The sequence below is a fragment of the Gigantopelta aegis genome, chromosome 10 (genome assembly GCF_016097555.1).
Source record: "Gigantopelta aegis isolate Gae_Host chromosome 10, Gae_host_genome, whole genome shotgun sequence".
Lineage (NCBI taxonomy): Eukaryota > Metazoa > Mollusca > Gastropoda > Neomphalida > Peltospiridae > Gigantopelta > Gigantopelta aegis.
This window is the reverse complement of record NC_054708.1, coordinates 52,957,313-52,984,648: the sequence shown is the minus strand read 5'-3', so window position 1 is coordinate 52,984,648 and position 27,336 is coordinate 52,957,313. Positions and strand designations below refer to the sequence as shown.

At 35.8% G+C, this 27,336-nt stretch overlaps 1 protein-coding gene across 2 annotated transcripts in view; it reads right to left on the bottom strand.

Moving 5' to 3' along the window:
* Window positions 1-26,386, bottom strand: part of LOC121383097 (structural maintenance of chromosomes protein 3-like) — a 36,293-nt gene extending 9,907 nt beyond the window's left edge. For both annotated transcript variants that reach the window (XR_005959257.1, XM_041512874.1), the window contains exons 1-24: window positions 26,257-26,386; window positions 21,706-21,781; window positions 21,313-21,351; window positions 20,838-20,977; window positions 20,389-20,468; window positions 19,520-19,598; window positions 18,452-18,569; window positions 17,942-18,056; window positions 15,181-15,241; window positions 13,054-13,134; window positions 12,477-12,641; window positions 11,790-11,911; window positions 11,026-11,170; window positions 10,295-10,363; window positions 9,233-9,336; window positions 8,793-8,892; window positions 7,997-8,157; window positions 7,352-7,493; window positions 6,711-6,861; window positions 4,829-5,048; window positions 3,136-3,217; window positions 2,272-2,463; window positions 1,080-1,263; window positions 631-701 (exon numbers count right to left, since the gene is read on the bottom strand). Coding sequence is in view for 1 of the 2 variants with exons in the window: in XM_041512874.1 (XP_041368808.1) it covers window positions 631-701; window positions 1,080-1,263; window positions 2,272-2,463; window positions 3,136-3,217; window positions 4,829-5,048; window positions 6,711-6,861; window positions 7,352-7,493; window positions 7,997-8,157; window positions 8,793-8,892; window positions 9,233-9,336; window positions 10,295-10,363; window positions 11,026-11,170; window positions 11,790-11,911; window positions 12,477-12,641; window positions 13,054-13,134; window positions 15,181-15,241; window positions 17,942-18,056; window positions 18,452-18,569; window positions 19,520-19,598; window positions 20,389-20,468; window positions 20,838-20,977; window positions 21,313-21,351; window positions 21,706-21,781; window positions 26,257-26,271 (2,712 nt within the window). In the remaining variant the exon portion in view is untranslated. The remainder of the gene's footprint in view (window positions 1-630; window positions 702-1,079; window positions 1,264-2,271; window positions 2,464-3,135; window positions 3,218-4,828; window positions 5,049-6,710; window positions 6,862-7,351; window positions 7,494-7,996; window positions 8,158-8,792; window positions 8,893-9,232; window positions 9,337-10,294; window positions 10,364-11,025; window positions 11,171-11,789; window positions 11,912-12,476; window positions 12,642-13,053; window positions 13,135-15,180; window positions 15,242-17,941; window positions 18,057-18,451; window positions 18,570-19,519; window positions 19,599-20,388; window positions 20,469-20,837; window positions 20,978-21,312; window positions 21,352-21,705; window positions 21,782-26,256) is intronic.
* Window positions 26,387-27,336: the final 950 nt, after the last annotated feature.

Here is a 27,336-nt window from a genome sequence, read left to right as displayed (position 1 = left end):
ATTTTTTCGTTTTCTCCTAAGTTCAAGAGCCAGAACTCTTGTTAACAAGAGTACCGGTGAGGTACATGAAAACCACATGATGTTGAGAATATAGACAAATTATTTGATTTATTTGTACCACAGAGACCTAGTAACTGTATGTGACACACCACCATCCCATGTTGTTCCTACATGTGAAGTTTGATGGTCCTGTATGCATCTGTATGCAAGATATGGTTTGGACAAGGATTTACTGTTATGTGCAGCAGACCGTGAAAAGTAGGTCACAGTGACCTAGTAATAGTATGCGATACACCGCCATCCCAAGCTGTTCACACATGAGGTTTGATGGTCCTGTATGCATCTGTATGCAAGATATGGTCCGGACAAGAAAAAGTTAACAGATGGACAGATGGACAGACGGACGGACAATGCAATATCATAATACGACCCATCATAGACGGGCGTATAAAAATGGGTCAATCTCCATAAAAGTCAAACTTGGTCTGTAACTGTAAATGATAACGCTATATAATAAATATCTCAAGGCATTTTGAAAAAAATAAATCTAGAAAAATACATGTGTTAAGTACTGGTATCAGTAAAGAATGAAAATTATATTTGTTAAATAAGAAAGTACATTATAAATACCTTCCAGTATTCAAGCTGATTTTGCAATTCTTTCTGATCTTTATTCAAGCGATCCAATTGTTCATCAAGTTCTGAAAAAGGTAAATAAAAAAATAATTAAAATAATTATTAACTAATCATTTTTATATGTCACATAGATCTCTAATTTCAAAAACATTTCCCAGCTCCTTTAATACTAAACGGTTCTTTCCAAAACTAGCATATCACATCTTATAATATATACACATTGGCTATTGGGTGTCACCCACCATCATTAAGACAGAATTGCACATACAATGGCTGTTGATATACCAGTCGTGGTGCACTGGCTGGAACGACAAATAGCCCAATGGGATCGATCCCAGACCAACCATGTCCCGCCCCCTACTACAATACTAAGTGTTACCTTATTTCTTTCTCTCAGTTGTATTTTTAAAAGCTAGACCACAATAAAATGTTAAACACTGCACCTTTTGTTTGAATCTTCAGCTCGTGGACTCGCTGGTTGACCGTCTGAAGATCAGTTGTCAAGTTCTCCAGTCTCTGGTTTCTCTCTTCGATGGACACCTCCTGTAGATCTTGTTGAATTCGGTCTCGCTTCTTCATCAAGTTATTGTTCAATAAATTTTCAAGTTTATTTTTCTCTCCTTCCAGCTGTATCAAAGAAAAGGAACACATGTTTAATGACACAAAACTATGGTTATATTTCTGTCTAACAAAGGGTTATTTCAGCACTTGATTTAGATTGTGTGAAAAGATACTAAATGCCATCATGTAGGCCTTCCCTACCAAACAGCAGCAACAAATCTTTTTTATTACCATTATGATTAAAAGTATCTTGGTTCATATCGAAGTGTTATGAGCCACTAGAACATAAAGTGGGATGTAACACCTCAACATCATACTATGACATACTATTGGCATACTATGACCAATAGCAGTTCAACTTGGTAATATTAAAGAGTGGAGTTTAAAATTCTATAAGCATGGACCCATTTTACTCCAGACCTCCCTAAACAGCTTAATCTTCCGACTACTGCAGGCAAGATATCTCACCCGACATCATGCCAGTCGACATACTGTACACTGTATAAAGTTCATTTCCTCAATTCATATTTCCCGCCGTTTTGCACACAACACTCACCGGAAATTCAATGGTTTTTGGCAAGTTTTTTCACTTGACAACAATGGTGGCATGTTGCGGTCATTTTCAGGGATCGATAGCTGATTGTAGCAGCTAATTTAATAATAAATTTGATCGTTTTACCAACAACGAAAATCCCCAAATATTTGGAGATGACTAGTTTTTCTTTTTAAAAAAACAAAAACAAAAACCAGTTATTGGGAATAATAAACATAAATAAACGTAAGTAAACTCGACTTTTTCAATTTTTTGCCTAATTTTAATCAACATTAACTGATCTAAAATATCATAAAAATTAGAAAAACCCACAAAAATAATACTTACCGATTTCAAATATGAACTTTATTTTATGTATTAATAAAACATTTTAAGTGAACATATATGAGTTAAAATTATAAACTTGTACCCACTCAACATGGTGTTTGTCAAAAATCAATCTAGTAGTCTCAAGGTTAATAAACTTTAAAAGAGATTAGTGCAAAAGGAGGAACTGTTGGTTGAAAAGGTTTCACACTGACCCTGATTCTCTCCTGCCAGGCCTCCCTGTTCTGAAGGGTGAGCTGTTTGATCGTGTCATTGAGGTGATCCACCTCCCGCTGGTCCTCGATACACAACTGAGACAACAGATCAGAACCCAGCTCCTCCTTCAGCGAGTGAGCCGTGGCCTGCATCGCCTCCAGACTGCTCTGTAGACTGGTCACACTCTTACCCTGAAAAACAAACACATAATTCAGTATGAAGCATGTAGCAGTACTGGTGCAAAATCCTCCTATTGGCGGTAGCAAGTGAGAATTTCCATATTACAGTGTTGTCATGAATAAAAACAACTGCTCTGCATTCAGCAAGAGATGCTAACATTTGCAAGCAATTTGACTGGTTCCCAATGTGAGCATTTCGATTAATATGAAATGCATAAACCATTGAGTGTAGTGGATGCTTTTCGGCTCAGTCTGGCCAAATTTGGCTCATGTAAAATTAAATTATTAGCGACTATTAGAGTCTTCTCTGAGGTAACCGAAGGCTAATAATGACGCAATTTCACCAGTTTTTCTGAGACAGCAAGTGGTTTTCATAAAAGTAGGATTGTGTACTTTAAAGTCACTGCTTCTAGTTCTTGAGAAACATACCATTATTTCAAATAAAATTAAATTTGAACTACCATAAACATGTGGATGAGCAAATAAACATTTAACAATTTTATCAAGAATTTTGTAAGCAACATGTAATTTAACGGTTACTAAAAAGAACAGCCGAATAATTTTATACTGCCTAGTAGTTACGAAGTTGGTGCCTTAAAAATATGGATGGATAATGGACCTACAAAGATTTGCCCAACACTATCTACATTCAATTCCTATAGCTCATTGAATTGATTTATTTACCTTTGAAGGTCTGTTCTTTTGCAAGCCTTTTAGTTCTTCCTTAGCTAATCTAACATCAGCTTGCATTTTGTCAAAGATGTCTCTGAAATAACAAACAGGCAATGTTAATAAAAGTAAATCTTTAACACACAACACATTTATTATACCATGAACATGTAATGAGTCAGACATGAAAATAACACTGGATAAAACTAATTTGTAAATCAGCAGAGCATTTCTGTGAGTTTTTAATCAAAGAATAAGAACAGGAACTGTTTTCAGAAAGAGCTAAATTCTGGAATTCCAGAAAAATGCATAAGATTTTTTGGTTTAAAAATCTTTTTCAGTAAAAGAATTCTGAATGATTTTTTCAAAGTTAGTGGCTATTAGATGTTGGCTAGAGCTTCACCAGTGAGCTACATTGTATTCCACAAAATTTATTTTCTTACACAAAATAAACAATGTTGCAAATATTTGGTACGTCGACATCTCAGCCCAATTTCTCAACAATGGTTATCTATGATTAAAAAGAGAAGTGACTTCTCCCTTCTCAGAAGAAAATGGAAAATTTTGAAAAAACTTAGCAAAGTGATTACTTAAAGACATTATTTCACTTTAAAAATAAACCACAACCATTTGTTTTATATATTATTTTCCTGTTTTAAGTACTTGTATATGTGCTTAATATGAGCTGACCATAAAATGTCATTCTACAATGCTTACAGGTTTTGGGAGTTAGAGTAAAATTGCTTTTTATTGCATTTATATTTTATACTTGGTGGACATTCGTTATTGGGTCTACTAGATGTATGCTGTATGGTGAAAGCAAATTGTTATTGGTTTATCAGTGCATTTCTTAGTGTTTCATCTTGTTCCATATTCTAAATAGTCTACCTGGTCCAAATTGTAATATTTCGTTTTCATTACAACTGCATATTTCCATTAAAAATGCATTATTAAGCAATTAATAAAATCAAATGCAAAATCATTATGTTCAAACAGTATTTGAGAGGAAATGTTCAACATTCAATTGATCCTCTCTCTCTCAAACTGACTTTGAACCATAAATTATGGGGGAACTGTTGACAAGAAATAGGACCCGAAGGAACATTTTGTTTTAAAAATCTTGATTAGCGATATTTCTAGTGAACTGAAAATTGATTAGCAAATACTGTTTAATGTTTTATAATTGTGTAGCAATCTCTGAAACTTACGTAGCGAATCACGATGGGATACTCAACAAAATGTTCCCTGGACCCTCATCATGTACAAATGAAGGAAGGAAGGAAGGAAATGTTTTTATTTAACAATGCACTCAACACATTTTATTTACGGTTATATGGCGTCAGACATGGTTACAGTCCACACAGATATTGAGAGAAAACCCACTGTCGCCACTTCATGAGCTACTCTTTTCGATTAGCAGCAAGGGATCTTTTACATGCACCATCCCAGATAGGATAGCACATACCATGGCCTTTGATATACCAGTCGTTGGTGCACTGGCTCAAACGAGAAATAGCCCAATAGGCCCACCGACGGGAGATTGATCCCAGACTAACCGCTCATCAAGCGAGTGCTTTTATCACTGGGGTATGTCCCGCCCTCGAGTGAGTGAGTGAGTGAGTGAGTGAGTGAGTGAATGAATGAATGTTTACCGACACCCCAGTAGGAAAACGTGTTATGTACATGTCGTGTGTTTGTCTCATCTTACTTATTTTTGCTGTTCTTCGTCTCCATCTTCTGCATCTCGGACACGAGGTTATTAATTTGGCTTTCAATGACCTCCAGTTTCTGTCGGTGCTCCGCGTACTCAGCTTCCTGCTGCTTCAGCTGGGCAATCAGCTCCAGTTTACTCTTCTGCATGTCAAGACGGGACCGCCGTGTGTCGTAGTATCCGCCAGTCAGGGCACCACGGCGACTCACCTGGTCACCTACACACAACAGTAAATAATGAGACACTTAGAAAAACAATTCACAATAAGCAACTTAATTTTCCTTAATAAATGGTACAAACTGAATTCAGAGTGCCATGTCAGCTCATTTGGTTACCTATACACAGATGAATAATGAGAACCTAAAAAACCCAATTCAGATTAAGCAACTAAATTTTCCATAACGGTACAAACTGAATTTAGAGCATCATGATGGCTCACCACGTCACCTATACACAAACAGATCAATAAGGAGAAATTTAGGAAACAATTCATAATATACCGGCCTCGGTGGCGTCGTGGTAGGCCATCGGTCTACAGGCTGGTAGGTACTGGGTTCGGATCCCAGTTGAGGCATGGGATTTTTAATCCAGATACCGACTCCAAACCCTGAGTGAGTGCTCCGCAAGGCTCAATGGGTAGGGGTAAACCACTTGCACCGACCAGTGATCCATAACTGGTTCAACAAAGGCTATGGTTTGTGCTATCCTGCCTGTGGGAAGCGCAAATAAAAGATCCCTTGCTGCTAATCGGAAAGAGTAGCCCATGTAGTGGTGACAGCGGGTTTCCTCTCAAAATCTGTGTAGTCCTTAACCATATGTCTGATGCCATATAACCGTAAATAAAATGTGTTGAGTGCGTCGTTAAATAAAACATTTTTTTCTTTCTTTCAATTCACAATAAGCAGATCAATTTTCAATAATAAACGGTACCAACTGAATTTAGAGCATCACGATGGCTCACCACGTCACCTATACACAAACAGATCAATAATGAGAAATTTAGAAAACAATTCCACACAAGAATTCTGATAGAACTGCTAAAGCTACCTGGTTAAATGGGTAAATCCCCATGAAAATCAAACTTAATCTGTAACTGTACATGATAAAGCTATATACCAAATTTCAACTTAAGATCTTATGCATAGATGCCAACCTTTACTGATCAACACCTGTAAGACTGTGGACAAAAATCCATAAGAAATCCATAAGCGAGCTGCAAAAGGACTGGGTGATCCGTAAGAGTTGTCATGTATGATATTACGGCACCGAGTGGTAGGGGACCGATATGCTAAATATATAAAAATGGTACCAACTGAATTTAGAACACCATAACAGCTCACCAGGTCACCTACACAAAGTAAATAAAATGATAGAATAACAAAACAAGTTTGTTTTGTTTGACGACACCACTAAAGCACATTGATTTATTAATCATCGGCTATTGGATGTCAAACATATTGTACTTTTGACACATAGTCAAAGAGAAAACATTTTTTCATTAGTGCAAGGGATTTTTTATATGCACTATCCCACAGACAGGATAGCACATATACCAGTTGTGGTGCACTGGATGGAACGACAAATAGCCCAATGGGCCCACCGACAGGGATCAATGCCAAACCGAATGTGCATCAATCAAGCACTTTACCACTGGCTGAGAGAATAAGAAAACCAATATTTGCCTTAATATATGGCACAAACATAAATTACTCCCTCTAATTACAGTTTTGGGTTTTTTTTTTAAAGAAAATAGAAGCTTAAAATTAAGAATACACTTGCAATGAATTCAGAATAAGTTATCCTGTCCCTTAACAAAGATCAAAAGAGAAAGCGGAGATGGTGATCACTGAAAATGATTTATGAAATGCAGTATCCTCACCATCCAGTGTGATACAATCGAGGTTCTGCGTCTTGGCATACTGAGTTGCAACTTCCATGCTACGACAGATCAAAGTCTTTCCGAACACGTGCTTTATAGCAGGGTCGAACGAATTCTCAAACGTGATCTTGCTTATCATGGGAATGGCATCCTAGAAAAAACAACAAAATAGGAAACATTACAGTAGTGGTAAGAATGGTCAGCTTAATGTGTGTTGAATTCCTGGGATTTTTTTTCTTCATACCTGGAAACCTTCAGGCAATGCATTGATCTGCTTTGTTCAGTTTTAGAAATAAATATCTGAAGGTAAAAAACAACCCACACACATCAACCAACCAATATGAATTTAGCTTTTTCCCTTCTTCCCCCTCACACTCTTTTCGACTCCCTGCCCCACATCTCTCTCGCACTCTTTTTACTCCCCCCCCCCCACTCCAATCTGTTACACTCTTTATAACCTACTGTTTGTGATAAGAATCAAAAAATTTAAAAATTTATTATATTTAAAATGTGTCCAAAAACAAATAAATAAAACTGGTGAGACATTTTTGTTTCCATTTTAAAAAGTTATCTTTATAGCCGATCTACATTTGTAATTTGAAATACCAGTTTATGTGGAAACCAGCTTTAATGTCACTCACACTTGAATCTGGATAGCGAGTCTCCCGAGTATCCAGTCGGTTAAGTGGCATGAAGGTTACCTCCCCTGGCAGTCGCATTTTATTCATTTCCTGAAGAATTTTTGTTCCTGTCTTGTCGGTGTCAACGACGTGATGAAACAATCTGCGCAAGAAATCATCTGATATTAGTTACTCATTCCAACCACTGTGCAAACTTGTCAATATGGATGGCAAACATATCGTAATTCCAACAAATACGAAACCTACTCCATTGTTCATTAGTAGCAACAGATCTAAAACAAATTCCCAGACAGGACAGCACATTCTACAGCATGTCGTGGGGCACTAATTGGGTCAGGGACCCAAAGAAAATGGGCCTACCAAAAAGATATGATAACACAGATGCTTGCTTTACCCTTTTGATAGAAAAAAAAATATTTTGAAGTGCCATGTTTCTGGCCTAAATGGTAAGTGATGCCCCCTCCCCCCCCCCCCCCCCCCAAAACCCAACAAAAAATCCCCACCAAGTGTATATCCTGAGAATATTTCCAAACCAAAGTAAATCAGCAAAATATGCAATACTTTTATTAATTTAAACCGTACCAAAGCAAATTAATAATTGGATAATAATAAAAAATATTTTACACTAAATGTTTGCAACATTACCTGCTTCCAGCTGTGACTTCCACGCAGGTAAAAAATGTTTTCTCCACTTCCATGTTTTCAATAAGGATACCATGGTAACCATTAACTACATCCATGTATTTGCCCTGATCCCTGAATGACTGTAGAACTTTCTGTACACTGTCAATGCCATTCAGCAACGCCTAGAACATTAACATGGCATCATTAGAACATAGCTGTAGACTATACTAAAGATTTATGCTTAGCCCATTTGAATTTATTTCAGGTCCACCCAATTCTCAACTTAGATATACACATAACAAATACAACACAAAGTCAATTTTAATAAACATATATAGATTAAAACATAAAAGAAAACATGACTATATGATTTTGATGCTACATTTTTTTTCCCCTTAGCAGTAAGCATACTTAAAAACCAATAGATTATATTCTAAATCAAGACTATTTCAAAGAAATATGTAATACAACCAAACTCGTGTTCCTAACACACATGGTCTTCGACTACAGCATAGTAGACCTCGCTGTGAAAAATGTTGAGGGTAGTGATTAATTGCTCTCCTAACAGATTATTTCTAGCCATTTAAAATATTAACATATTGAGCACTGACATCTAATATTTTTTCAGCACTACTTTTTTGTTTAAATTCACATGCTAAGGGGACCTAAAGATTGCTCTCTCTGAAATAATCTCAGAGGAGTGAGATTGACTCTCTTTGAAGGTCGAGGTCTGACACAGCACCCTAACATACATAATGAAATGTGTGTCAAGCTTAACAATTGTTCACACAGAAACTGTGGACACAGATCTGAGTACCTTTCCCGTGAGTGACCGAAGTCCCTGTTCTTTCTTGGCCAGCTCTTCTCGTGTGGAGGCCAGAGTCTGCTGCAGGGTGTTTTCTTGTCTCCACAACGCACTATAACACAAGATCAAATCAAAATTTTTAACAGTTTACACCTTGTTATCAAGGTAACAGATGTCTTACATTTTTTTCATTCAGATTTAAATAACTTAGATAATCAATACTGTGCCAAATTCGCCAACTGCGAATTTTAAAAATAATTGGCAAATTTTATTTTATTTGGCTAAATAATTGTATGTAATAATTAATATTCTGTTACAAAATAACCGGGTTCCTACAATTTTCAAAGATTAATAGATAATTTGGCAAATTTTTCAATTCACCCAGAGGTAGCCCTGTGTTAATTCAAAATGACATTCTTAGTCACAAAAATACAAAGGCAATATTTCAGTACCTTCTTTCATTCTGAAGGGCGTCTTTCTGTTTTTTCATTTCTTGAAATGTCTTGTTGTTTTGCTCAATAATATCTTTGTTCATGTCAATTTTTGCTGTGGTTTCCTGCAGAAAACAATGAGTTTTATTTGCTGAACATTAAATCACACTTCTGCCATGATAGTTTTCTCAAAATTAGACTTGTAATGTAAACATTTTTAACAGCAATATGGAAATTTTTTGACAAATGAAGGTAAAAACATAAGATTCATATTATCGCTTCTGAAAATTAAAAATGCTTAATACATCTGAAATACTGCAAAAAATAAGATGGAAGTAAAAGCTGCTTTTGAAGCTGATTATTAGAAGGCATATTCTGTACTTTCAGTGGCATTGGCTGCCTCACCCCTGTCAATTTCGAGCCTTGTTTAATATGGCAACATATGTATATTTGTCATGGCAGTTGACAATATCCACTGATAACAAAAATATATGAGATTTAAGCTAGTTTTGTCAGCAAAACTAAATGAGTATTAAAACTAGTTTTACAGGTAGTTTATATTAGGATGCATTATGAACAGCATGTGGTATACGCTAACTGGACAATGGCATTGTCTGTTTAACAATCCTTTGTCATAAATGTTTTTGCATGGTAATAAATATAGTTTAAATCAACTGGCCGATGTATGGCAAGAAATGACGTCTGGTTTGGTGATAAAGGTAAACTGAAAAAAAATGGAAATATTGTTAATGCTAAAAATTGCTAGCCTGGAAGCTAGCACAACATAAATGTAAATATTTTCATGTTTTTTCTATTGGAGTGTCGTCAAGGGGAATAACTTAGCACTAGTATAGGTGGCGTTGTACAACGCCATCGTCAAGTTTTTTTACTGTGCGCTACACCAGCAAGTAATTCTCAATTTGATGGAGGAACAAATCCTTTGTAAGTTGGATGGAATCAAATTTAAATATATGCTTGTTTCGCTTCTATTTTTTTTCCACTGAAGCTACCACATGTATAAATAATGTTCACTTCTATTTTCTCTATTAATGCTACCACAAGTATAAATGTAACCCAGTTTACCTCTATTTTTTCTGTCAGCTGGCCTTCCTTCTGTTCGTCATGACCCGAGTCTTCCTTCAGTCGCTTTATCTACAAAATTAACAATCAAGTAGAAAAACAGACAAGCATTTATCCTATAACTTTTACCAAGAAAGTTAAAGTTTGTTAAGTTTTTTTAAAACGACACCACTAGAGCACATTGATGAATTAATCAAACATTTGGTAATCCTGACAAGTAGTCATCAGAAGAAACCTGCTATATTTTTTCTAATGCAGCAAGGGATCTTTTATAAGCACTTTGCCAGACAGAAAAGCACACATCACAGCCTTTGACCAGTTGTGGTGCACTGGTTGGAATGAAAAAACCCACCAATCAGTTGAATGGTGGTTCAATCCTGCGACGCAACCACCTGAAGCGAGCACTCAAACAACTGAGCTAAATCCCGCCCCAACGTACCAATAATACCCATGTTATAAACACATTTGAAATTTTGGTGTTTTAACTTGTTTAATATACCAATTGCTGTCAATGGGTCATTTGTTTACAAGGCATGTAAACTAAAACATAATGTTTTAATAACATCAGCTCACAGACATTTTTGGGGATATATTTTAACCTCCTACTTTCAATTTTTTTTTATTTATTGAAACATGTTTTCTGTTATTGACAACATTGTAACATCTTAAATCCAACATTAGATGGTCTAATAAAAGCAAAAATTATCTATTTTATAAATGTAACAATAATTTACCTGCTCTTCTTTGTCTTTAATGGCTTTGTTTAACGACTTCAGTTCCTTCTTAATCCAATTATCTCGATCATCTCGAGAGGTAAACTGATTCCCCCGACCTTGTTTAGCATAGAGCTCCTTTCTCCTCTGTTCGGCTAAAGCAAGCCTGTGAACATGATAAGATTTTAGAATGAAATAAGCAATACATGACCCCTACCTGGCACCCAATTTTACCCCCCCCCCCCCCCCCCCCCATATCTATAAAGTTCAAGGGCCATAACTCGGTAAAAAAATGGATCACCATGACAAACTTGGGGTGGCACAAATGTCAGCACAATATCTTGAAGGATGGACAGACAGACGGAGGAGACAAAACCTGTATCCCTTTCAGTTGGGACTAGTAGGGAACTCAAAAAACAAATTTAACATTTCTTTCATTAATGAAGAATATTACAAAATTCATACTAGACATTATTCTCCATCTAAAAAAAATTTCATTAGAAAAGTACATTTGATGGCCAAGTTATAAATTATTATTTGCTTCACCAGCTTTTTAGACAACGCACCATCATTCCGAAAAACTATATGTGGGACAGACAGACGGACGGAGTGGAAACCTATAGCTCTCTCTGGTTGGTCCAGTAGGGGGCTAATAACCCAGTAGTTTGAAGTTACTTGTTATTTTTCTTAATAAATAATAACAATTATGTCTATGGTATGCTTAGACTTTGTAACAGTAAAAATGATGAAGTGATCATTTTGCATACAACAATCCGTAAACTTACTGCTGTGATGCATTTTCCTCCTTGTCCCGCTGCCCCTCGTACAGAGGTATTATAGACTCCAACTGCTCCTGGGTTTTCATCACTTTGTCATTCACCTTCTGCAGTTCAATTTCAGCCTTTTTCTGAATAAACACATTATGAGATGACCACAAGAGAACACTGAATACAGTTAAATTACAATAAAACAGTCAATGCAAAATGTAATTTCATTTATACTTATTTTTGCGATTATATCCAATTAAAGTTCAAGCACGCACACAGGCATACACACCTCGGCTACCTGAGCTGTCTTGAGCAGTACAGTGGGTTAGTTGTTAGTTGCTAGGGGTTAGCGAGAGAGAAGAGTGTGTAGTGGTTAGTTTTTTTTCTTCTTTAATGACACCACTAGAGCACGTTAATGTATTAATCATCTGCTATTGGATTTCAAACATTGGTAATACTGTCATAGTCTTTGACAGGAAACCCGCTATATTTTTTCATTAGTAGCAAGGGATCTTTTAGAACAGCATGACCTTTGATATACCAGTAGTGGCTGTAACAAGAAATAGCTCACTGGGCCCACCGACGGGGATCGATCCCAGACCTATTACGCATCAGGCTAGAGCTTTACCACTGGGTTAAATCCCACTCTATATAGCACCTTTAGAGTTTAAAAAAATATATTTTCAGACAAATAATGCAGCCTACCTTAGCAGTATTGTTTCCTTCCATTTCGTCCTGTATGTCCTTTATGTTCAGTTCCAGTTTAGCTTTCTTCTTCGTCAGCTCCTGGCTTTCAGCACCCAGCTGGTCTTTTTCTTCCAGTATCGCATGTAACCGAGTTTTTAACTCCTTTAAATCTTTGTTTGTGCTCTAAAACAAGTTTTAAAAAGAAAAAGGAAAAAAAAAAGGATCACTAAGTGAAAACTGCAAAACAGTCTACCCCATTAATTTATCATATGCATGACATAAATGTGTAGTTTTACTATCGTACATGTTTTTAAAAAAAAGTAACAGGCATAATTTCAAAGGAAACTATATAAGGAAAAAAAGAAGAAGTAGATATGCGAATGGATCACGTATGCTAGGCTCACTGGAAGTTGATAACCATTTTCGTTGGCTGTTGGGATGTTCGGACTAGTCGAATATGCAATTAGGTAGAGGTCAGGTTAAGTTAAGTTAAAAGAAATTAGTATGCTAAACAAATTAGACAGACCACTTCTGTGGCAGTTCTCAACCATTCGAGTGAGTGTATAATCAGATCGTCAATACTGCTGCTGCTCACCTTAACTTTGTCATTTGCTTCTTGCTGGCAGTCTCGCAGCTTCTGTGCTTGAGCTCCACTGTTCTCTCGTTTGTTGGTTAGCTAGAAAAAAAGAGAAAAAGAGTCCAGACCAAACATATATTTTTTTTTTTTAAAGAAGTTTATTTTGTTTAATGACACCATTAGAACACATTGATTTATTAATCATCGGCTATTGGATGTCAAACATTTGGTAATTTGGACATAGTCTTAGAGAGGAAACCCGCTATATTTTTTCATTAGTAATAAGGGATCTTTTATATGTACCATCCCATAGACAGGCTAGCATATACCATGGTCTTTCATATACCAGTCGTGGTGCACTGACTGGAACAAGAAATAGCCCAATGGTCCCACCGACGGAAGATATACCCATGAGATATTTTCTGTGAATCACACTGTGAGCTATGTCTTTTGAAAGGTCAAAACCTCTGATCAGTAAATTCTTATAATTAAAGTGGGTCAATAATGTAACAAAATGTGTTTCAAAACTTCTGTTACGGATTGAATATGTTTGTATTATTATTTGCATAAATTTCATTGATAAATGTGTCAGCCGGAATGCAATGTTTCACTGGTAAATGAAACTACTCAATGCCACTATCCCATATTTCGTTTACTTATGTTGGAAGTAACTTTCAACTTTTTCTTTAGTGGTGTGCATTGTAATAAATAGAATACTATACTTGTTCCCTTAAGAGACAATTTATATTGCAACTTGTATGTTTCTGATCTAACATCATTCACTTTCGCTTGTGATGTACACACTCGTAATATAGTCTCTCCTGGGAACTTGTTTAGTATTCTTTATGTAAAATATAGCCCCAGCAGATGGATGGCCATTCAATTTTGCTGACATATGGTTATGTATGTGCATTTTCTGCTAAAGCAATGGAAGGAAATGTTATATTTAACAACACACTCAACACATTTTATTTACAGTTATATGACGTCAGACATATGGTTAAGAACCACACAGATATTGAGGGAGGAAACCCGCTGTCGCCACTTTATGGACTACTCCTTTCAATTAGAAGCAAGGGATCTTTTATATGCACTATCCCACAAACAGGATAGCACATACCATGGCCGTTGATATACCAGTCATGGTGCACTGGCTGGAACGAGAACGAGAAATAGCCCAATGGATCCCAGACCGACTGCGCATCAAGTGAGAACTTTACCACTAAGCTACGTCCCACCCCAGCTAAAGCAATGGATTACTGCCATAAAACATCAAGTGAGAACTTTACCACTAAGCTACGTCCCACCCCAGCTAAAGCAATGGATTACTGCCATAAAACATCAAGTGAGAACTTTACCACTAAGCTACGTCCCACCCCAGCTAAAGCAATGGATTACTGCCATAAAACATCAAGTGAGCACTTTACCACTAAGCTACGTCCCACCCCAGCTAAAGCAATGGATTACTGCCATAAAACATCAAGTGAGCACTTTACCACTAAGCTACGTCCCACCCCAGCTAAAGCAATGGATTACTGCCATAAAACATCAAGTGAGCACTTTACCACTAAGCTACGTCCCACCCCAGCTAAAGCAATGGATTACTGCCATAAAACATCAAGTGAGCACTTTACCACTAAGCTACGTCCCACCCCAGCTAAAGCAATGGATTACTGCCATAAAACATCACATCAAGTGAGCACTTTACCACTAAGCTACGTCCCACCCCAGCTAAAGCAATGGATTACTGCCATAAAACATCAAGTGAGCACTTTACCACTAAGCTACGTCCCACCCCAGCTAAAGCAATGGATTACTGCCATAAAACATCAAGTGAGCACTTTACCACTAAGCTACGTCCCACCCCAGCTAAAGCAATGGATTACTGCCATAAAACATCAAGTGAGCACTTTACCACTAAGCTACGTCCCACCCCAGCTAAAGCAATGGATTACTGCCATAAAACATCAAGTGAGCACTTTACCACTAAGCTACGTCCCACCCCAGCTAAAGCAATGGATTACTGCCATAAAACATCTCTTTCAAAAACTGCCATGGAAAAATATATTTTAACTGAAGCAAACTGATTAAACTGATGCAATATTGTGAAGGGTGAAGTCTAGCGTCTAACAGTGTGAGTCTTACATCATCCAGTTTCTTCCTGGTGTCTCGCAACTCATGGTCATGGATCGTGTATTCTAGAGATCTACAAAAAAAAGAGGCAAATGGAAGTTAAATAGGTAAAAATTGTATTTGAATTTCAAATTAGTTCTTTGGTGATTAAATGATTAACATATTTGTTTAATTTCACTTTAATTCACATTTGACAATTGTAGACCCAACAAATATACATGTATTGCTGGGCTCATGTCAGAATGTGTTATCCACAGCAACTTTAAAATGTTTTTGTCACAGGCAGAATGCTCATCTGCAGCAATTTTAAGTCTGCCCTAAAGCAATTTTAAAGCAGTAACTATAGCAACAAATATAACAAAAAAACATTAAAACATCATCAGACGGCAATAACTTTTATCCAGCAGTAAAATTTCTGATCAATGGTACTTCATATTATAACAACTACAGCAATTGCCGTCGGTGTTGTAATTAAGTTCTAGTCCTGGTGTTACTCTCATTGACTAACACATATCCTATGCCATTTCCTTTCTTTACAGAAATGTGTTCTTTCATAATTCGAAGTTGCTGTAACATACAAGCACTTAAAGATGTGTCAAATGCTTTTCAAGCATCATCCCGAAATTTATAATTCTTTATGGTCTATGCAAACCCTGACTATCATACAATTACCAAATATAGGTAAGAAATTACCACAAAGATGTCGTTTGTTTGAAGTAGAAGCTTGTGGGGGGTCTAGACAGTGATAAGGGAGGTTTATAGGGGGAGTTTAGATCATGGTCCCCTGAAAAATTTATTGCCAAAATCGTTTTGAACAGAGGGGCAGTCTCAACCTCCAAACCACTCTGCACACACACACACCTGCTGTTAAGCACATTTTAAAAACAATTAAATTATCCTTAATTCAATCTATAAAATACAGCTGTCTCTGAATCACACCATCGAGATGGCAGTTTTTATTTATTAACTCTTTCACCACTAAGTTTTACAGTCTTGACCTTCCCTGCATACTGAGTTTAAATAGCAGATTTATGATCATGTTTGTTAAAGGATAAAACTACTTGTTTTATCATTAATTTTAGTTATAGGCTATACATTTCCAGAAAGGTGAATGGATGGCTGTCTAGATAAAAAAAATAATACTTTAAAAATGTTAGATTCAACAGGTATAAATCTGGTAATTACAGGTAAACTATGCATATTACTCACCTATTTGAGTAGGTAGGACTGGTAATTTAAAAAAAAACCCAGTACAAATGTTTTTCTTGTTGGATAATTAATTAATTAACATTCCAGTTATAATTTTAAAAATATATTTACAATGCTTTTGCAAAATTAAGCTCTCATTTCATCAACAGAAATATCATACCACACACCTTTGTTGTTAGCAGGATCTGTATCACGCTTTTTTTTGGCATTCATGTTAGTAAATTACAAATTTTTTCCATACACTGTATTGGAATAAAATAGCGAAAAGTACTCTATGGCGTTTGTGTTGACGTCAAACACTTTTACGGGCCCCGGATTTTTAGTAAACGTTGATCTGCAGGTAACCGAATATGGCTCATGTGTCCAGGTAAACTCAGGCGCGTGGTAAAACAGTGGCAAGTCATCTTGTAACTCGTCATCGGTATCATTTTCTTCTAAATTGCCATGTTGAATGACATTTCGTTCACGATCGCCAATCTCGATTAAATCAAATGCACCAAAGTCCATATTATCCCACATTTCATCATCGGAAAACCCGTCATCTGAATCGCAACCATTGTTTTCAACAGACGAAATTTCGTCACCTCGGTTCATGTTTAATTACAGTCAGAATATCAGTATAAACTTGGAAAAACTCATTCAAAATTTGCTAGAACATGGGCGCAGCCATTACAGTGTGTCACATGGCAGCTATGGTCGCGCGAGATTTTGTCTAATTATAATATTGACGCGTCACTCGGCGCCAAATATGAACAGGTGTTACAAGCCGCTAAACCGGCCTGTCATGGTGAGAGGCACTGGTATCGCTAGCCGGTATACCGGCCTGTCGTGGTGAAAGAGTTAATATGAAAGGAGACAAAAAGATATACCGTATTGTTCCTATTTGTAGCGCCCGGGCGCGATGCAAAACACAAAGGGGCACACTAATTAGAGTACTAGAACACGTTTCGTAATACGTGTGAAAAATCCTCATATCAAACTGTCAATGCGTCTGGCTCGCTGAGACATCAAAAGCTTTGCCGCCGAGTTACTCCACCAGTGACGTTTTCTTGTTGAAAGTTAAATTGTTGACATTTGACTCCAGTTTGCAGTTTGCAGTTTAGTTAAAGTTATCATTTACCCGTTTTTCAAACGGTGTTACGGTGTCGGTGTAAATACCTACTGGTATGTTTGTACTTCCGGTTTTGAACAGCGTTAACGGAGTGTCGTGCGTTCATTCTGCGTGGAGATAACAGCGACATACATTTGATAAATGACATGTGTGACATACTGTTCGCCCATACTAGTGACATAGTGCTTCACATGCTTGGATTTTATTTGTTTACCGATTATAATCATTGCAAGTCGGCAGTCAGGTAAGCCAGTTTTACTATTTTACGGGTACCGTTTCAAATTACATTTCTCGTGATCATAGGGGGCGCTTATATTAGAGGGGGCGCTACAAATAAGAACAATACGGTATTTACTTTTAAAGAAGAAAGGAAACAATGTTTGTAAATTCAACTACTTTCAAGACAATCCAGTTAATAAAGTTTTATGTAATCAATGCCAATCAACCATTTACCTTCTCATTTTGTCCCATTTCTGATATTCTTTAAGTTCCTCTTTCTCACTCTCCAAAGTGTCGAGACGTTCTTCAATGTACTTCAACAGATCATTGATTTTCTCTCGTTTTCCCTCTGGGGAAAAAAAACACACAACAAAACAACTTTTAGTTGTAAATCTTTACAAGAGACCATAAAAAATGGATTTCATGAAGATTTTGCACCTTCTAGATTATTTACTTCTGCAATTACTCTCTAAAAGACATAATCCAATTATAATACTTATTCCTCAGTAAAAATGTATTTCATATTACAGTTCAATTTTTAAGTCAATAATTTCTTTCAGAAGGTTCAAATATGTGATCATAATTTCACAATGTCATATAAAGACGATTAATATTACAAAGCTGGGATTTGTGTCCGACAGATATTAGACAACTTGCTGATAACTTCTATTTTACAAGCAACACCAATCTTTTAGAAATATTACTAAGGCTGGTAAAAAAAAGTCACAATTCACAGTAATTCACCTGTTTCCACCAGAATAACTCGACTCTCTTCTTTCCGCTCGTCATACACTTTAGTTCCAGCCACTTCTCTTAGAAGTTTTAGACGCTGCGAGTCTGGAGCAGTAGCCATTTGATTGATCTATAACAGAAAATCGTACACTTTAAACAGTGGATATTTGGTCTAACACATGGTTATTTTGACACTTGGTCTATACAGTGTGAGGAAATCCCCTGCCATTACAAAAGCTACTCCACAGCTCTGAAGAATTGGATGTGGGACAATAGTTGGGACGGGAAAAAAAAAACTGATAGGTTTACCAATGGTAATCAATCTTACGAAACACTGCACTTTAAATGACAGCTCTACAATTGAGATACATCACACCTTTAATTTAAAATAACATTATTGTTTAATAAAAAAAATACAAAAAGCAAAAAAGAAGGGTTTTATTTAATGACTCAACACATTTTAACTATGGTTATATGGCACTGGACATAATATGGCTTAGGACCACAGAGATATAAAATACACACCAACAATGTAATTATTACCTTAGAATTTAGTCACCAATATATAAGGTATTTTTTTTTTTTTAATTAAAGGGGCATACCTTAGTTTTTAAACACTAAGGCATAGTTTTTACTATTAGAGCCATTTTTAAAAATGATAAATGAAATCATACTTTACTTAATTTTTATTGTTTATATTATCCAATTCCGTACATTCGAAGTGTTTTTGGTCATCCTGGTGTTTTTAATATCACAAAATGCATTTCTCATATTTTTAAAAATGCACGTGCGTCCGAGAAGTAACAGTTATGGAGGCATGTTTTAGTCTATTTTTACTTTTAGAGGGTATTTCACCATTTCTGAGTCACAGACTCATGTTTCACTCAATTTTAACTTTATCCAAATGTGTTACAGGTTTGTAGATTAACTAAATTTAGTGTGCATTTTCATGGGCTGAAACTAGGGTCTGTCCCTTTAACAATTGTTTTACATTAACTAAATGATGTGAAACGTGCAAAACGTAGATTCCATTGCTTGCTTAATTGTGTAGAATGGATTAATTCCAGCATGATTACTTACTTTTCCTTGTTTAACAATGTAGTAAGGATTACTTCTAGAAAATCCAGCACTTTCCAAAAGATTCATCACATCCGTTTTCCTGACACAGAAATGGTTACAAGTAAATGTACATTCAACTCCATATTACAAATTAATACATCAAACACCAATAAGGTCATAAAGATAAGCAATTAAATATAAGAGTAAAACCACTTCAGTTCTTTCTTTCTTACAAAATGTCTCATTACTAACAGAATGTTAAAAAGTAATGTAAACAGTAAGTATTCTCAACAGCAGCAGATCTCTGCAAATTATGTGAGAGATAGTTTCGCTTTGAGCATAACTCGCGTAAGTATAGTTTGCGTAACCTATTTTTCGTTCGTGCACTGAATTTATGACATCATTTACGTTCATGATGGGTTACCCAAAAACGAAATGTGTTACCTGAATTTGATTTTGGTAACCCATAAATGGTTTAAAGAAGGAAGGAAATGTTTTATTTAACAAAGCACTCAACACATTTTATTTACGGTTATATGGCGTCAGACATATGGTTAAGGACCACACAGACATATAGAGAGGAAACCCGCTGTCGCCACTTCATGGACAACTCTTTTCGATTAGCAGCAAGGGATCTTTTATATGCACCATCCCAGACAGGACAGCACATACCATGGCCTTTGATATACCAGTCGTGGTGCATTGGCTAGAACGAGAAATAGTCCAATGGGCCAAGAAGATTGGGATCAATCCTAGACCGACCGCACATCAAGTGAGCGTTTTACCACTGGGCTACCATAAATGGTTTACACAAATATTTAATTCTTAGAGGCCTGCAGCAGTGTTAAAGAAAGCATCATTATGATTATCAAGTGATTTTCAAAACTTACGTCACCATTTTCTTGTCAAGAAAATACTGATCTTTTTTGGAACCAATAACTCTTCGAAGGACAACCTCGTCTTTTTCGATCTTAAAAAAAAGAAAAAAGCATGAAATATTTTCGACTAAAAACAAATATATGTAATCTGTCAACAAAAAACATTTAAATTACAAACAATTGTGATTATCATATGACACAATAATGAATTAATTAATTTTAATAACAGTGTCTTAAGAAATATAATAATTATAGTCCTTAACAAATGAAAGTGACTGGACAATTTCATTTTTTAATTATGCTGAGTTTTCAATAGTGTTAGTGTTACTAAAATTCAAAATTACAGATATATCATGTTTAAACAAGCCAAGAGGTGCTAAAAATCAAAGCATATGTGAATTTTGTTTATGTCCTTATTGTGTTTTACACGAATTTACAACATGTCTATGAAGTCATGTTACCGGAATTCTGTTGTCCGAGTTATCAAAGATTATTTCCACAAAGGCCGTAATCACCCTTGGTCCAGTTCCCTCGTGAAGCAGAGCTTGTCTCTGTTCAGGTCGCATGTGACTGAACTCATCGGACAATACAAACTGGATGGCTACAAGTAAAGAAAATTAAATAAATACATTACACAAATAAACATACTTTATGATGACACAAGACACACATAAAATAAAATACTGTATGTACAAGGTGATGTGGACAGTATTCATGATCTGTATTATTTAAATACTCACCCCCCCCCCCCCCCCCCCCCCAATATTTACTCTTTTTTTCAAAACATCAATCTGATGATGGCATAAAATATTGAGTTCCAACTTAGTGCAATGTTCTTCAGTCTTAATCATTTTATATCTGGAACACCTGGAAATTCTGTATTGGAAATACCTCATGTAGTTGGATTTAGAATAACAAAGTTCCACCTGATCTTACCATAAAAGAAGTTACTTTTCCCAGATCCATTTCTTCCAACTGAAATAAAAAGTAATAGAATTAATGCACCACAAAATATTCATGACGTTTTTGGTTTCAGACACTGAACAACTTCCAATGTAAAATTGCTTTTAAAATGTTTATTATTTGATAACTATGAATACATGCATTAATTTTGGAGCATTACCATAGTACGTCTGCTTACAAGTCGATAAAATGTTGTGCCTTGACCCGATTAATTTACATCAAATTTGCAAAGTTATCAAATTATGAATGTATGTGATCTAAAAAATATCAAATACTTTTATTACACTGGATACGCTACTTATTATATGATAACGATTTACTGATGTACCATTTTGATAATAGATATTTATTGTTATTTAAACTTACCAATGACATTGTGTTTAGGACTAAATGGATCCACCACAGTCTGATCTCTGTAACTTCTGAATCCCTGGATGATCACCTATTTAAGAACAAGAAAAGTAATATTTCAACTGACCACAGCAAACATGTACTTGATAGGTTATAAAAGCATCAGTCTCAGATACAACATGTATTCACTGGAAAAAGACTATACAATCAAAAGCTAAAACCTGCACCTAATTTTATACTTGCATATATTTATATGGTATCATTTAAATCATAAGTAATGTAAATCTGTTTTCAAACCCTTTTGTACACATTACACTTTGCAGTAAAATAAACTGAAATCCCCAAATTCACAATATGAAACACTGAACCATGGAAACATGAATTTTGTACATTTTCACACATTTTGTAGGCAGTTGAACCATAGCAGAGGTACAGTACATATGGACGGATCCTGACCACACCCCCATTATTTGGGGAATTGCAATCACTATACAGGCTTCTGAGTATTTGCATAAACCATTTAAAATTCAGGTAACCCATTTTGTTTTTATGAAACCCACATTAACCATGTAAATGATGTCCTAAATTCAATGCGCGAAAAAAAAATGGATTACACAAACTATACTTAAACAAGCGACACGCAAGCAAAACTTAGAGCCACCGAAAATTTGCGTTTGACAGAGTCAAATTCCACATGGGAAATCGCCCGATTCCGCGATTTTCCGTGTTTGTGAAAAATGGCAATTTCCGTGATTCCCAATATTTTGTCTTATGTGGTAGAGCATAAGCATACTGGGTAAATTGTGAAAATGTTGTGTCATAACTTTTTATGAGCAGTATTTTAAGTTTCTTCAGTGGGAAAGTAAGCTGCAGGTAAAAAGCATGCAGGCTGTGGGAAAGGTAACAGTCATCTGTCTGTTCATCAGTGCATTTGCCAAGAAGGTTTCCAGCAGGCAAGTTGGCTGGGGAAACGGCTCTTAGGTGGTATGTGGTTTAGTCTTTTGAACAGATAGTTTGACTATATTTTACCCTAAGACTCAAATACAGGGAAATTTAGTTATTTGTAATTTGTTTGTGGTGATTATTAATTGGGTTATTTGTTTGTATTTAGATATATTTGTTATAGGATATTTGTGTGTGTGTGTGTATAGTGTATGTTTGCAGTTGTGTAACTGACCGTATTAGAGGGTTAAGCATAATTTGTGTTGTGTGCCAGGAGCAAATATGGTACAACACAAGAGGTTAAGGTTAATTTGTTTTATTGTGTTACAATAGTTTTATAAGTGTCAGACGGGCCTGATAATGAGGTGGTCGTTTATTGCCATAATTATATTAAGTGAGCCTATTTGTAGCCATTTTTGTTTCAGCTTTGGGTTTGAGTGTGAGCCAGAACCATGAGAAGTATGTGAGCTACGAGAGCTGTGAGCTATAACTGGATGTGAGGGATGACACAGATGTAACCAGCAGAACTGCAGGAGAGCCATCTGCAAGAGATGTCTACAGACTAGCGTGGTGGCGGACTGTTGTTAGGATGTCTGCAAGAGATGTCAACAGCCAACCAACCAAGATGTGCTAGTGTCTGGTCGTCATCAAGATATTGACAGAGTATTCGCAATGACAGCGAATTTCAGATGAGTTAATACTGATACAAATTGAACTGGTTTAAAATTATTAATGTACTAAGGCTCGGACATTGACTAGAAGCCAGTTGGCTCAAACTGGCAAACCATGAACACCGGAATAGTTTTTTTGGGGGGTGTAATTTAAGGTTGGGGTAGTATTGTGTTGGAGTGATATTGTCATTTTGTATATTCATGTTTTGTATATAAATTTGTCAAAATGTTTTGTTGTTTGACTTGTTTCTTGGACAATATGTCTTACTGATAGTCAATCTCTCATCCATCTGTAACACCCAGACCAACCAGTTATGAAAAAATATAAAAATATGTTTGTTAAAATGTATTTGAACTTTTTTGCACTGTGATGCCATATTAAGCAATATAAAAAATATACACCTTCTAAAAGAAATGATTGTCATGTGACAGTGTTCAAAATTGACTGTTTGACAGGTGGTTGTTTTTATTTGATTTGCATATGTAATTGATTTTTTTCGCATATAGCTACAAATCACTATCAACTGCATGCAAGTTTTCGAGAACACAATGACCACATAACAATTTGACATCATAAACAAATGTTGTTAGCAAAATAACAATGTTTTGTCATTAGTAGTCATTACATTGGAGAATCTAAATATAAAAATACTGTATCATAATACAACATAGATTAGTTTTTTCACGTTAATAGGATGGTTTTTGATTGGTCAAGGATAAATGAATGTCAATAAGGGACAGACCCTAGTTTTTAAAATCTAGAGCATATTTTTCATTATTAGAACCGTTTATGATCACTGAAATCAAATATTACTTGTATTTTATTGTTTAGATTATCCATTTCTGTAGAACCAAAGTGTTTCTGGTCATCCTGTTGTTTCTAATATCACAAAATGTATTTTTCATATTTTTAAAAACACATGTGCATCTAGTGATAGTGGTTACTGATTAAAGTTCTAGTCTATTTTTTAAGGATATTTTCCAGATTTAACGTCACAGACACTTCTTTCATTCTATTGTAACTTTATCCAAATGTGTTACAGGTTTGTTGATTAACTAAACTTAGTGTCCATTTTTAAGAGTTGAAACTAGGGTCTGCGCCTTTAAGTGACCTACCGAACTGACCGGAAAGCTCTGAGCAGTCAGTTTTAGAAAACTGTGCATTTTCTATTAATGACCATGTGGCTGTCATACATTTAAAGATTGACTGGTTTTAACCCTAAATTTGGCTTAAGGGAACGTGGTAACTTCGGCCTGGTAACTTCGGACTCGAGTAATCTCGGCCCCAGGTAATTTCGGACCGGTAATCTCGGCCTCTGTATTAATGAAGCAACTTATTTCTGGGTTAAACGCAAACAAAAGTTTGTTGTTAAACAACCTGATGCGTTTGTTATTTAATTAAACATTATTATATATTCATTGTACATTTTGTTGTGTATATTTTGTTTATTAACTTTTAAACATTTATTCTGCTCATACACCATCCTCTTCTTACTACGGTTTGATTTGGTAGGTGTTCCTGATTTTAATCAGATGCTATGCCCACATTAAGCATGTTTGAATCCTCGGCATATAAGCATTTTAAAGTTACATTTTCTGGTTACCATATTATAACATCATGTACAAATGTGAAATACAAGCTCAAATGCACTTTTAAAAAAGTTGTGTGTGTTTGCTATGAACGGATATTGTCAAACGTATATGCTTGATTCGTCGCCTGTGCCACCATAGCTCGGCAAAGCACAAACGACAGCCTGTTGTCAGTTTCAGTTAATACGTGTGTTTGCTGATTTCTAATTGTAGGGTTCGTCTCAAAACATTAAAGAGAAATCTTGCGCTGTACGAAGAACGTTCGGTTGAGGATACAGTACTAGAGTCTTTCGTTAAACAACATCAAAGATAAAGCATATTGATTTAATAATCATCCGACCCCATAAAACCATAAATAAAATGTGTTGAGTGCATCGTTAAATAAAATAAATATCCTTCCTTCCATCTGCTGTTGGATGTCTAACATTTGGTAATTTTGACATATAATCTTAGAGAGGAATCGGGTGCATGTGCAGGGGGAGGGTATTGGAGGTTGAAACCCTTACTTGCCCAAGCTTAAAAAAAATTGAAATGTATTTTTGGGGGGAGCATGGCCCCATATAAACTTCATTCAACACAGTCTATAACCCCAACCCCGCTGAAATCCCTGCACACGCGCCTTGGAAACCCGCTACATTTTTTTTTAGCAAGGGATCGTTTATATGTACCATCCCACAGACAGGATATCACATACCATGGTATTTTTGTTTACCCGCCGATGGGGATCGATCCTAGACTGAACGCGCATTTCTAAAAAACACCTTTTTATGTCTAAGTAATGAATAAAAATAACATAGTCTTGAAAAATGTTACGTAAATCGAGTACCCTCTTTCTCTACCCCTAGAGCGTTACGTAATTAGTAACACCCACTTACATGTAACGCATATTCTGTATCATGTACCTGTCATCCTTGTAAATGTAAGACTGACATTTGCTTAGGCACTGCGCCATCAAGACCAGTAGAAAAATGTCATCAGAATTCCTCTTAACTAAGACGATGGGGTCCGAGATTACCTGGGTCCGAGATTACTCGGGTCCGAAGTTACCAGGCCTAAGTTACCAAAGTCAGATGTTACCCCTATTCGGCTTAAGCACCCGCTAAGGCTCTATGCCTCTCAGTTTTCACCAGCATTGTGGTTGAACATAGCTGCGATATGCAATAAAAAAAATTCTTGTGGACAATTGGCCAACTGTGGATAATCATATATCATATCAGTTCTGGACTACTAATTTTCTAAATCAGTACTGACAGTAGGTATAAATCATAAATGTCAACAAAGAAAAAGATTGCATTCACATGACATATAGAACACAATAAACAGTAGAATACAAAAACATAAGGTTTTGCTACCCTAATTTTACCTGCTTGATAAACATTATGACGTGTTATTCAGTATGTGTTCTCACAGATGGTGCATTTTATCATTCTTAACTATTTTTGGGATCAAATTCTTTTTCATAAATTATCAAAACTCGTACTACACAAATGGCGGTAAATCAGAAATACGTCCCTTGAGTTCATTAAAATTTGTCTGTTCATCAAACGCGTAGTTACAATTTCATTTGCTAGTTTTTGAAATATAAACATTACGTAGTTTACTTTTTTTTTTTTTTAAACTTTCATAAAATTAGATTTAAACTAATTTTATTTAGTTCGCAGGCGACATGACAGATAACGATATCAAGGGGGATAACTTTTACGATGTGGCAAGAAACAACTCATTACAGGTTCCAATGTACCAAATCAATTCCCATTACCGGTAAAGTTAACGTTTACTAATAAAACTGACATAAGCAACGTAATAATAACACACCCAGGCAGTAAAACATGTGGCAAATCATATTTAATATACCTGAAAGAAAATGGTGGGTGGGTGTCATATACTATTTGTGAGAGTTACGTAATGTTTTTATTAACAACCCAGGGGGTGGGATTTAGCTCAGTCGATCGAGTGCTTGCGTCGAGGTTCGAACCACCACGGTAGATCCATTCAACTGATTGAGTTTTCACTCGTTCCAACCAGTACACTACAACTGGTCAAGGACCGTGGTATGTGCTTTCCTGTCTGTGGGAAAATGCATATAAAAGATCCCTTGCTACAATTGAAAAATGTAGTGGGTTTCCTCTCTAAGACTCAATGTCAGTTACCAAATGTTTGACATACAATAATCGATGATTAATTAATCAATGTGCTCTAGTGATGTCGTTAAACAAAAAAACTTTTATTATATTAGCAACTCTCATTTTAGATGAATTGTTTTGTTTTGTTATTATTATTAATTGTTTTGTTGGGTTTTTGTTTTTTGGGTTTTTTTTGGTTGGGAGTACTTTGCCTTAGTTTCAACCTTTGGTGTATAGGGCCCTACTGCATAACAAATAAATGTATATCTATTTATTGGCAATGGGTAGTCTTATTTTCACAAATACTCAATGATATATAT